This window comes from Macrotis lagotis, chromosome 6 (assembly GCF_037893015.1).
Source record: "Macrotis lagotis isolate mMagLag1 chromosome 6, bilby.v1.9.chrom.fasta, whole genome shotgun sequence".
Lineage (NCBI taxonomy): Eukaryota > Metazoa > Chordata > Mammalia > Peramelemorphia > Peramelidae > Macrotis > Macrotis lagotis.
Window position 1 is genome coordinate 20704858 of NC_133663.1, and position 12839 is coordinate 20717696.

Here is a 12839-nt window from a genome sequence, read left to right on the forward strand (position 1 = left end):
ATGAAATTCTGAGCTTCTCTAATCAATACGACAATCCAAGGTAATTAGGAAGGACTCATGATGAATCTACTTCAAGAGAGAACTAATAAACTCTAGGTGCATACTGAAGCATCATTTTCTCACTTTGTTATTTTTCTTGCTTTTTTTGCAGCACATCTAATCTGGAAATATATATTGCATGATTTCCCATCCATCATGGGTATCATATTGCTTGCTTTCTCAATGGGTGGAAGAGAAGTTAGAGGGAAGGAATGTAGATTTTTTTAAACTGTTAAAAATAAATTTTAAAAAAGATACATTCTAGATTCTTCCCTCTCCCTCATGCCCACCCCCACATTCTTTCCTTCTTCCATGCCTATCATTCTCACCCCATTCCATTGTGGATTTTATCCAAGATATCTCTGTATATAAATGATCTGTTGTAAGCATTGAATTTACACTCTGAGGACATAAGGTCAGATCCCTGTGACCTTGAGCAAGTCACAGTTTGGCCTCTATGTAAAATGAAGGGAGGTGGCAGACTACATGGCATCTGAAGTCCCTTCCAGGTCTTTCAGTCTGTGATCCTGAGTATCTGGAAGCAAGTGAGAAGGAGCATCATCCCTCAGTAGGATGATCCAGGAAGGGGCCGGATGTGTTCACAAGCTGCCTGGAAAGGATTCCTCCACATCCCTCCCTCCTGGTCAGCAAGCTGAACTCAGTTCCAATCTCTGACTAGGGGACCAGAGAGGAATCTGTGCTGTCCTTCAGGCTTTTGGCCTCCCAGGGATTTTGTGCAGGTGAAGGAGACCAGTGTGTGAAAATCCTGTTAATCTCTTCAAGGGAAAAGAACCAGAAAAGACAGAGATAGGATCACGCCTGCCATTAGCATCATCTTGAACAAAATCACCTCTAGAAATTCTCCCTGTCACACCTCAGATGAGGAAGTGATGGTAAACCCCAGTTTTCACTTGATCTTGGGTTCCTGCGTCTGTGATGCCTTCCTTTATGTCTCCAGGGCTTGTCACACGGTCATCACCTAATGAATATTGTTGAATCTGACCAGTACTGAAGCCCAGCTGGTCAGTGCCTCTCAAAAAAGGTGGGAAGGTAGCCCTCAACCAACTCCACAGACAATTAATATTGGCTATGTCTGCAGAGTACTGACTTGGGCGCTGGGAGAGTCCCCAAAACCAGGGTCTTTGTAGGTGCTGAATAATCTGTTAGGAGGAGAGAACATCCGTCAGAGCTGTGGCTAGAGTGGGGTGAGCTGAGCACATGGTGAGAATCATTAGTTACAATAGGATGCTACAGAGGGCAGCCCCTAGCCCCATCCCCTAGCCCCATGACTTCACCATATCTTCATGTTTTTAATCCTCCACCCCCCCCAAAGAACAAAGAATCTGTCTTTTAAAATCATAAACATTGTTTTTCCTTGAGTAGCTTTTCTTTTTTCTTTTCTTTTCTTTTCTTTTCTTTTCTTTTCTTTTCTTTTCTTTTCTTTTCTTTTCTTTTCTTTTCTTTTCTTTTCTTTTCTTTTTTTTTTTTTGGTTTTTGCAAGGTAATGGGGTTAAGTGTCTTGCCCAAGGCCACACGGCTAGGTCATTATTAAGTGTCTGAGACTGGATTTGAACCCAGGTACTCCTGACTCCAAGGCCGGTGCTTTATCCACTACACCACCTTAGCTGCCCCCTTGAGTAGCTTTTCATGCTGATTGTTCTGATGTTGTTTTAGGAAGCTTGCCCATAACACCAATGCAAAATAAAATATGATCAGTGGACTAAGTGGTACAAATCAAAATGAAAAAGGACAATTAGAAGGGGCATGATTAATAGTAGCCAGACCATCAAAGAGGTTGGGTGAATTAGATCTCACACAAAGCACATTTGGATGGGACATTCAGGACCAATATCCTAAGATCTCCTGAATCGGTCCCACTTTGCTACGTAACCATTATTTATTGTCACTGTTATATGTGTTATAACTATCATTATTATGACAGATCTTATTTCTACCTAGCATGATTCAGTTTAGGAGGATCTCTTTCTCACACCAACATTATAAAGCAGGTGAGGAGAATAATATCATTCCCATTTTGCAGATGAGGAAACTGAGGTTCAGAGTAGGTACCTTGCCCAAGACCACAGAACTATTGAGTGATATAGTCAGGAGTCAAACACAGGTCTTCCATCTGAATCCCATGTTCGTTCTATTGACTGATGCTATCACTCAATATTCCATGTTCTTTGATGTCTGGTTATCAGATTACAAATAAAGATGGCTTTAGGGGTGCCAGCCCCAATTGCTGAATTTGAATAGGAGTCCACCAGGTTCTGGACAGGCAGCTAAATCATCTTTGCCTGGACAGGGGGAGGCTTTGCCAGTGGTCGTCCTGTTTAAATCTGAAATCCCAAGCTCCTAGCAGTCACTTCTTCCCCATTTTAGTGTTCTGTGAAGTATGCTTTTTGTCCTTGTGTTACTCACCTTAGGAATGGTCCAGTGGAATCTCTTCTCTCCCCTAAGCAGGACTTTCTGTTATGAGTGATACTCAGACCAGGCATTTGTTCAGCATGGCTTGGGGCACCACAGTACAAAGAGAAAAGCGGGGAACTCTCCCTGGGGGGGTGGGGAGAGTTTAACATGCACACTTGGTCTGCCAATGGGTCAGCGCTCTCACTAGTTGGAAAGCCCCTCCCCATGCCCACCCATCCTGGGTGACTCTTGTCCATGGCCCCCCAAAACCTCACCACAGTGAGTCCCCCTGTTGCACTGAAGCCTTCCCTTCTTTCTCCTGCTCCCCAAGGTCCCAGAAGAATGCTGGCCGTCCACTCCTTTCCTCTTCCCTGCCATGGACCGGGTCATGCATTTCCTGGATTCCATCTTGTCTTCCAATGTTCTTCTTTACTTATGCCAGCCTTGCCCATTCTTGGCCATGATCACCTACAAAACTTGGACTTAGAAAGTAATTTTAAGAAGGGGAAAAATGAGAACAATGGAGGTTTCAGGAAAGGTATTCTGTCTAAGACAGCACCTCTTGCCTGCTCCCAGCAGTCATTTCTAAATGTGGTGGTCCAGGTGGTCTGTGGAGTGACGAACCCTCTTGGATTGGATGTTTTAGTTCATCTCCTCTCCTTTGTGTCACTCAGTGCTTCAGATACTGCATGTTCTTTATATAGTAGCATTGGGCTGGAAAATGTCCACTGTCCATTATCCATTCAGTGTCCCAGGCAGCCTATTTTTGACTCTACAAAAGGTTAAGCAAGTAAATCAAGAATACTGAAGAAAAAGTAAAATAATTGACCTTCAGCAATGCTCTTAGTTGAATTCTGTAGATGTGGCCAGAATCTTAATATTAACATAATTCAGCAAAACAGTATTAAATCCCTATCATGTCTAAAGCTCAGTGCTGGGTTTTGGGGACAAACAAGAGAAAGCCCCTCCCCACATGGAGCTTACATGCTCTTGAGGAGATAAAACGGTGAGGATCGGCTTGGGGCTGGACCTTTATTTGACTGAGTAACCCCTGGTTAGCCCCTGTGTCATGGGCAGTTCCCCAGTGTCCAGGAACTGGCTTGGTCAGTTCCATTTAGGCAAAGAAGACAAAGTTAGCAAACTCTCAGTTTATTAAATGTCATCTCCACCATGCTGGAGGGGTTGGTTGAAAGCTTTCCTGATCCCAGTGCCATCATAGGGGATGGCAGGGGCAGGGGTGGGAGTCACAGACCAGACCACTCTTGACCGACGGTCCCCAAGGCTCTCCTGTCCTTCTGTGCATCTCCCAGCAACGACAACCAGATGGAAGACCAGAGCCTCAGAGAGCTGGGCGCTCCGCCAGGGAGTACATCCTCCCCTGCTCCTGAGCTCCAAAGGGCACCGCTTGGGCCCTCTCATGATACACCTGGCTCATGGCTCTTGAAGCACTTCATCTCGTTCTGAGTAACAGACCGGGAGAGAGTGCGAATCAGATGTTGTGGCAAGGAATGATGGGGATGAAATAATGGAATCAGAGAACAACCCCCAGTAATTCAGCTGAGCTAAAACAAGAGAGCGTGAAGGTAGAAATGCGAGCAAACCAGACAGCCAGCTCGTGGCCAAGAGGCAGGTGAGGTGACCACTTGAGCGCAGAGATCGACCAGGCCTCTTGTCTGATGGACCATTGAGAAGTCCCCAGCCCTTCAACTAGAACCCAGCACAAGGCAGGGGCTTCCTGAGTGCCGGTGGGCTTGGTTTGGTGATGATATGAGAGGGCATCAGTAGGACACTACAATGGACAGTGAGAGACCTCTGACTTGGTACCTAAGTGTGTAGAGGGTGTGTGTGTGTGTGTGTGTGTGTGTGTAAGGTGTGCGTGTAAGCATACGTGCAAGTGTGCATGTGTGGGCTCAGGTTGAGGGAGGAGGCAGAGTGATTCCAGATGGCCCCAAAACTGAACTGTGGCGTTCAGACAGAGCCAGGTGTAAACTGGGGCCCAGAAAGGTTGTGAACTACGGGGCTGGGAGAGGAGGGGCAAGGACAGGACAAGGCATGTCTCTGAAGGTGTCGCAGTGATTCTCTTCTTTTCACGTACTAAAGAAGATGGCACCTTCAGAGATTCCCTAGGGCCTTTGCTCCCACATGTGGCTAGCAAGGTTATGCCCCAGCAAAAGCCCACTCAACCTGGGCAGATAAATCTGGGGAACACACCTACACACCCCACCCCCCCGGAGGGATCTAGCCCATGCTCCCCAGAGAGAGTGAATCATGCTCAGTATTTAAAAACCTCATTTCTAATTCACTAAATGGTGTTTGCTCCATCATGTTGGGCCCTGGAAAAGGCTCCTTGGCATCTGGTCTGTCTGGGGAGTTGATTTAGAGAGAGCGGTTGTGGGGGAGGGAGGCCTTGGACCATCCCTCATCTGCTGCCATCCCTGGGGTGGGTTGCCCAGCGATCCAGTGAGTGAGTCTTAGAGAAATGAGGTACAGTCTTGAATCTTGGGGGGGTCTGTGCAGACCTGGGGGCCTCACTCATACCTGGAGCTTTGTGCCATCCTTCCTAGAAGGACAGAGTGCCCATGGGGCTGATTGGGTTGTCAGTTTTAATTCTCAGAGTTGGCCAGCCCTGTCTGGAGTTCACATGAGCTAGAATTCCTTTCTCTCTCTCTCTCTCTCTCTCTCTCTCTCTTGCAATCAGATGCCCCATTCATGGTCATCATTTATGACCAGTGGTCTGTAGTGCCAGGTGCCATCCTGCGCCAGGGCTGGACAACCTGTGCCAGGAGGGGGCACTGGAGTGGATGGTGCTGATTTGGAAGTCAGGCAGGCCCCAGGCTTGAATCCTACCTCTGATGGGTGCCAGCCATGAACCTTGGGCAAAGTGCTGACGTCTCTGAACCTCAGTGTCCTCCTCTGGACCATGGGGGCCATGAGACAGTGGACTTTGCAGACTTTGAAGCACTTTATAAATGTGTTGTTCTGATCATAACAAGTCAGGGGCAGCAGCTGGTGGTCCTCTCTCCCCCCTGGAGCCCTTCTCCGTCATCCTGGGACCCTCTCCTCAGGGCTAAAGTCTGCTCCATTACATTTTGGTGTAAAAACTATAAGCAAACTTTGATAAGTAGACACTGAGTGAAGAAAAGCACAAATGATGAAAACCTCATCTCCAGGAAGACCTTGGATGGGGGAACTGGTCCAAGTGACCCAATTCTCCATGGCCTTAGATGGATCACAGGCAGTTAAGTATGTGTCCCGGGCCAGGGCTGGGCAGCCACAAGGATGAGGTGGTCACTGCTTTCTTCAGAGTAGGGGGCAGGTCTGTGCTGAATGCCCGGGGGAGAGGGAGGCTTTGGGAGTTCTGTCTGGGTAGATCAGAGCCCTTGATGCCACATGTGTCTTGTGGCGCTTACCCTGAGTCACCTGACCAGGATGGGGCTGATGCCCAGCTCGAACCCATACCCTACAGACTGAGGTCAGAGTCCTGCCCATGTCTGATGGGGGGGTGGGCTTTTGTTGTTTGGTCATTTCACTCCATTCAGTGTTTTTTTGGCAGCGACTCTGATGTGGTTTACTGTTTCCTTCTTCGGCTGATTTTACAGATGAGGAAACTGAGGCAAACAGGGTGATGTGCTTGCTCCTTTGCTCTCTGGGGACCCCCAGAGAGGGATCAGATGTCTGACTGAAGGATTACACTGCTGTAAGAAAATTAAATAAGGTGAAGACACACAGGAAGGAAACCCTGAGGTCCTCATTAGAAAAAGTCATCAATAGTCTGGATAAAATGGGAGGGACCCCGCAGTGGCCAGAGCTGCGGCCGAGAGCGTCAGTCACTGATGCTTGGCTGCTCCCCTTGGGCCCCTGCACTTGCGGAGGGGCCGTGGGGTCTGCCTGGCCTCTTGTTGTCTGCCAGTCCTCAGAGGCCTGGCAAGAAGGAAGCGACTGAGGGGGGCTCCCTGGCTCCCCAATGTGTGAAATAAATATTGTGTTGATGTCGCTGCCTGCAAAGCAAAAGTGAAGAGCTTTTCCATATTCAGAAGGGTCTGGAGGAGTGTTGCACTGACACGTCTCTGTTTTATGTCTGTCCAAGTGTGAAAATTAAATGAAGAACGAGTCACATCTGAAAGGTTGAATGATGGAGGGAACGTACTCTCCCCTCTTAGCGTGGCCTGTATTACCTGGTGTAGAAGCTCCTTGCATGACCCGTGGAGAATTGTTCTGGAAAAAGACAGCTCTCGCCTCTTCAGTTGGAGCATGAGCCAGCGAGGATATTCCCATCATTCTGTTGGCTCTCGAATGATGCCGGTGTGGCTTCCTCTGGCCTTATGTCCTAGCGCTTTGTTTCATTTCCAGAACAGCTATAGCACCAGAATCCACAATATCAGCCCTAAAGCCTCCAAGGACCCGGACATCTGGATGTCTTTCAGAGGTTTGGACCGTCTCCTTTGATTTCCCCCCAACAGCCTGTGTGGTGAAGGCATTGATTAGCTTCATGTGTAGATGAAAATGAAATTAATCTTTTGGCAGGTACCTTGTTTCTGCCAGGTTCCAGGCTTTATTGATATGTCTGTCTATAGCCGATAGCTAACTAAATAAATGTAGATGAGCATATGTATATCTCTAGAGACACATGTGTGTGTATATATCACTCCCTGGATCAACAGATTGAGAGCCTGACACCTATGGGTGCATTCATTGTGATGGAATGAGGAGAGATTTGGGGCCCTGGATCTTGAGATGCCTCAGGACTGCCCCACCTGCAACCCCTTTCGGGATCTGGGATGCCGGGGTCCCTTCCATAGATCCGCCAAGTCTATCACGGAAACCCTCCAAGCAACAATTAAGAGGCGAGGAGGTGATGGGGGCTGCCTTTAGGAAGCTCCTGTCCTGTCGAGGGAGCCACATGATTGAATCTGGGGTGTCGAGACCTCTTCACCATGGTGTCTAAGGAAGGGTGGATAGGAGCTTTTTCTTGGCTGGGGGGGTTAGCACCAACCCTGAAGCTTTCTGGGTATGAGGAAGCCCAACTGCTATTTACAAACACCCCCCAAACCCCAGAAGATCAGAGCCAGAAGTGCCTTTGGAAAGAGGCTCCAGGAATGTAATGAGGCACTCACCAGGGGCCGAGCAGGGGGTTGCTCTCTTTTTTACAGAGGAGAAACCAAACTTCAAAGAAGCAGGTCCAGGTCCTAGTTCATCCTTTGGATAAGCAGATATTTTCAGGGAATGCCCCCCCAGATCCCCTGTATTTTCATACACCCCTTAAATGATTTATAGTTGAAACCTTCTGAGGTGATACTCACACAACAAACAGATCACATTTGTTCCCCAATTTATAAGAGTCAAACTCTCCTCGTATTGGGCAATGCCAAGACAATATAAATCTCAGGAAACACCAATTGGTTTAAAAATCCTGAGAGATGGATGCTGAGGGCACTGTCTGCTCCCCAGACCCAGGCTCCAGGTATGGGTGAGGCAGCCTCTGCGGACCCACGGGGTCTCCACTTGGGCGTTTAAATTTGCTCCTCAACAAAAACAAAGGTTTTGATACAAAAAAAAGGTGAAACTTTTGTAAGAGCCTGTGGTCATGGGTCATCCACAATTTTTAAGAAGCGCATTTATATGTGTTTACGTGTGTGTGTGTGTGTGTGTGTGTGTGTGTGTGTGTGTGCTCACATGGCCCCGTGACCCTGGCTCCCCATCCCCCCCCCCAGGAAGGCCTCCTTCCCATGCGCTTGGGGAACATCGGGGTGCCCAGCAGCCACCCCCTGCATTCCTGCCTTGTCTGTCATTCACCTCTTTGTCCCTAGGTTTCTTGAGTTCTTCAGTGGCCGGTCCGTGGTCGTGGCCTGCTCACATCCACGCTGCATCCCCACTCTCTTCCCACCCCTCCCTCCCTTCCTCCCTCTTTCGCACCTCTCTTGCTCTCCCTTACCTTTCTCATCTCTTTTTCTCCTTATTCCCCCATATGAAGACACTTGAACCCAGGGATGTATGCTTCCATGCAGTTATACAAAGGAACAACGGAAGGGCTGTTGGTCACTCCCACGTTGTTGGCTCTGAGAGTGCAGGCCCTGCTGGGAGGTGGCCCCCCCATGCTAATGGGAGGTGGAAGATGCTTCCCAGCAGGGTAGCCGAGCGGCCAGAGACAAAGTCTGGGGCAGAAGGCCCTGCAGCAGACTCGCACAAAGGGCTTCACGCAGCCTAGACCGAGTCCAGGGCCTTGTGGGCTGCCGTCTTCGGACCTGGGAAGCGCCTTCAACGGACCCTTCAGTCCCTGGGGCTGGTGAGGAGAAAGAAAAGGACATGAGCTCAGTAAATGAAGGACCTCATCACCCCTTTGAGGTCCCTGGCCCTCTCTCTTATCCTCCCTTTGGTCATAGGGTGTTCTAGAATTGGACCAGGCCTTGGGCTCAAGCTCCCTGGCCTCCATTCAGTGGCCGCCTTTCCCTTCACTTGCTTGAAAATCTAGATTCTTCCTCTCCCCAGGGAAGGAAGGGGTCAGGCTCTAAAGAATTTTCTCAGCAACAGGGCAGTTTTCCCAGTGAAATAACACTGGGAACCAAACTTTAAAATAGCTCTGGGAGGCTTTCTGACAATGCAGTGCCCACAGGAGCCCCCTAAAAATAAGGTGACTACATAAAAGAATTATTACTATTCCATTCCTATCCATGCTTGGGTCTGTGCCACAAAATGTTTTGAGAAGATCATTTTGGTTAAGTCTTATACAGGACTGGACCAAATAAATCATAGGGCACAGATGGCTTTGAAAAAAGAAAAAAAAACACATTTAAAATACAAAACTGAAGGTTGTATAATTAAAATGACCAAGCCTGACCCCAGGGAAGAGCTGAAAGTAGTATCTTCCTTCTTTGCAGGGGAACCCCAGGTGTGGAATATTGCATACACTGTCGGACACAGTGGATATAGCATTAGAAAACAAAAGCATGATCTGTGTTGGAGAGCAAGATTATATACAAAATATATCATAAAAACATTTTTAAGAAAAAACTTGGATGTCAGCACAAGATCAAATGAGATCTGGATTCGTGAGAGCCACCCAGTCCTAACCTCTTTTTCACTGAGAAGAAAAGAGAAGTGATGGGATTCACACCCAAATCCTAGATATCATGAGTAGCAGAGGCGGACTTTGCAGCCAGGGCCTCTGACCCCAAGCCCCAGGCTCCTTCCTCTGCCTGACGCTGCCCCTATTCTTGAATTTCCCTCCTCCTCCTTCACCAAGAGGCAGTAGAAATGGGACTGAAACAGAGGCCTGGAAGCAAGGAAGTCCGGTCTTACCTTGGACATTGGCTGTGGCTGGTGACCCTGGACGTCTCCCCTTTACCTGTCCCCAGACCATGCTCTAAGCTTGGGTTTCAGAGGGGGGGTTGACCTATGCCTCAGGGGAAGGGTCCTCACTCAAGAGCCACCGACCCAGACCCACTTTTGGAATACACTGGCATCCTTCCTTGGTCTTGGCCTTTGTCTCCACAGATCCCTTTAGGGGTAACATATACATTCTGGAATTCTCTTCTGGGAACACCATGAGTTTTCTCATCTCAGTAGCACAGGCAGCAGGAGATTGGAGGAATTTTCCAACATTCATCCATCTTAATGGAGAACCAAATTCTAATGAAGGCAGAATAATAAATAATGTGACCAGGGAAGGCTCCACTGGCCCAGGAACCAGGGCAGTCTTTAGTGGACAGTCACAGATGATCAATGGAGAAATGCCTGCCCCGTGCCTTTGTACCTTACAGTTCAGATTCCTTTATACACTATTCTGGTTCCCTTTACACACCCCTCAGTGGACTGGGGTACAAGTTGAGGGGTGAGATGAGAAGTGAGGTAGAACACCTGGGAGAGGCTCCGGCAGTGGGTCCAGGCCCTCTTCAGTCCAACTCATCAGGGACTAGAGAAGCTGTCTTTGGAGCCGATGGTCCCAGTAACCTGGGGGGGCGGGCGCTGGGGCATCCCAAGTGAGGGCTGGAAGAAGCCCCCCTCCCCCTTCCTCTGGGTGACTCTGCTTTATGTCCCCTCTTCTTGTTTTGCAGGTACAACATGCTTGATCGCACTCTTGTCAGACAAAGACCTCACCGTGGCCAATGTGGGCGACTCGAGGGGGGTCCTCTGCGACAAGGATGGAAATGCCATTCCCCTGTCTCACGATCACAAGCCTTACCAGTTGAAGGAAAGGAAGAGGATTAAGAGAGCTGGTAAGCTGCCCTTTGGATTGCCTTTTCTATCAAAGTCATCCTTTCTTCTTGTCTTTTGAAAACGTGGATTGTATTGACACATCCTGAGTTGGCATCCCATCATCTCCAGGCTTATCCCTCCTCCCAGCGGCCCTCCCCTTAAAACTCAGTGTCTGTTTTCCATGATGTCAGATGTCAAACAGCAGGGAATCAATTATTGAAGTGAAACTAGATGTAATATTAATCATAGTCGCCCTTCCAGGATACTCATAAGGTTTACCCAGATCACTCTGCACTTATTATCTTTTTCAACAGCAACCCCAGAAAATAACCACATGGGTAGAATTAACCCCATTTTACCAGTGAGGACCCTGGGAATTCTGCAGGGAGGGGAATGACCAAGATCACACAACTGCTACGTGTCCAAAGCAGAGTATGAACTCAGCTCTTCCTAACTCCAAGTCTAGAAAAAATTATTTTAGAGAAATTTTAAAGAAATTGCTATTTTATGGTTAAAGAAAACAAAACAGGGTCCCTTTGGTACAACTGCAGCATGGTAACCTTTCCTCTGAAGACAAAGGGGGTGAATTCTGGTCTTTGTCTCTTTTGGATTCATGGAGCTCCTTTCAGTGACTCCAGGTTCCATGCTAACTAACTAAGGCTATTGTTGCACCAATATTTAGAAGCCAGCACTGGAAGAAGAGTAGTTACCCTCCAGCTGTTGGGAGTGTAGCTAGAATTAACCATCTTGGATGCAGAGTTTTATCTAAAACTGGATTTTAATGGCATGTCAGAGAACCATAGACATCGAGCTAAAAGGAACCATTGGGTCATTAGTTCACATTCTTCATCTTAAAGAGAGGTCAGTAGACTGGCACAGGGTCAGACAGGTGAAAAGTGGCAGAAGTGGGTCCTTTGATGACAAAGCCTGGGCCCAGTTGGTTGTCCCATGGTCCTGAGCTGCCCAAAGCCCAGACACCAAGATGGCCCTAGTGAGCATGGCCCAGGGTGCAGGCAGGGTCTGGGCTGCCTTCTCCACCTCTTGGGCCAGTACACAGACTCCCCAGTATGGCTGCCCATGCAGGTCCTGGCGAATCAGCCTTAGAGGATGGACCCCCCACTCAGAGGACTATGTGGGCTGCTACAGGACGCTTAGGGTCAATCAAACTACTTTTGGGGGATGGTGGGAAACCAAGAGATCAGAAGTCCTGGTGGGGTCTGGGGGATGCTATGACCTAAGGATGCTTTGGATGGCCAGAGGCTCTCCTAGACCAGTCTGCCAGGCCTCACTCGGGACCCCCGGTGACCCTGGGCCCTCTGTAGTTGCTTCATGGCCTCCCTCTAACTGACATGGGCTTGAAGGTTTGGCCAAGGGTGGGTCAGGGAGCTAGATGTCCACTGCTCCAGCCAAGGCGAGCTGCTGTCCACTGGCCCTGATCCCTTATTACAGCAAAGCGGTGGCTGTACATACACATTGAGTGAGCCAAGAAAGGGAGCAGGGACAGCCTGGCAGGGCCCAGGCTGAAGGCCCCAAGACACCCATCAGGGGTGTCTGAAGAGGCTGGAGAACCTGACCCTCCTCTCCCCAGGGAACCTTTGTAAATAGGAGGCTTGAGGGCAGCTCAGACGAGGAGCATGGACCCGGAGCGGTGGGCTTTGAACCGGACCATTGATTCCGAGGCTGCTCGGTGGAATGATAGCTTAAGTACTGGAGCTGTGAGTCAGTGAGAGCTGGGTTCAAATCCTGCCTCAGACAGAGAGGTGGTGTGCTGAGCCTCTTAGACATAAAACAGTGATAATAATCAAAGAAGACAATATACAGAGTAAAAGAAGAGGAGGAAGAGTGAGGGTGGTAGTAATAATTTTAATGCCTAACCCTTATTTAGTGCTTAGTCTGCACCAGAACTGTGGTAAACACTTTAAAAGTATTCTCTCATTTGATCCTCACAAAAATCCTGTTGTTTTAATCATGTATGACTCTGTGACCCCATTGGGGGTTTTCTCGGCAGAGATGCTGAAGTGGTTGACCTTTTCTTTCTCCAGCTCATTTTACAGAGGAGGAAACTGAGGCAGACAGGGTGCAGTGACTCACCCAGGGTCACACAGCTGAAAAGCATCTGAGGCCAGATTTGCACTCTGTATCTAGTGGGGGAGAGGGGGAGGGTTGGGGAGGGAGTTTAGGTGCTGTTATTATTC

General features: G+C 48.6%; 1 protein-coding gene across 1 annotated transcript in view; it reads left to right on the forward strand.

Moving 5' to 3' along the window:
* PPM1L (protein phosphatase, Mg2+/Mn2+ dependent 1L) overlaps positions 1-12839 on the forward strand; it is a 242204-nt gene that overhangs the window by 211830 nt on the left and 17535 nt on the right. The window contains exon 3 of the mRNA XM_074190854.1: positions 10503-10664. Coding sequence (XP_074046955.1) covers positions 10503-10664 — 162 coding nt within the window. The remainder of the gene's footprint in view (positions 1-10502; positions 10665-12839) is intronic.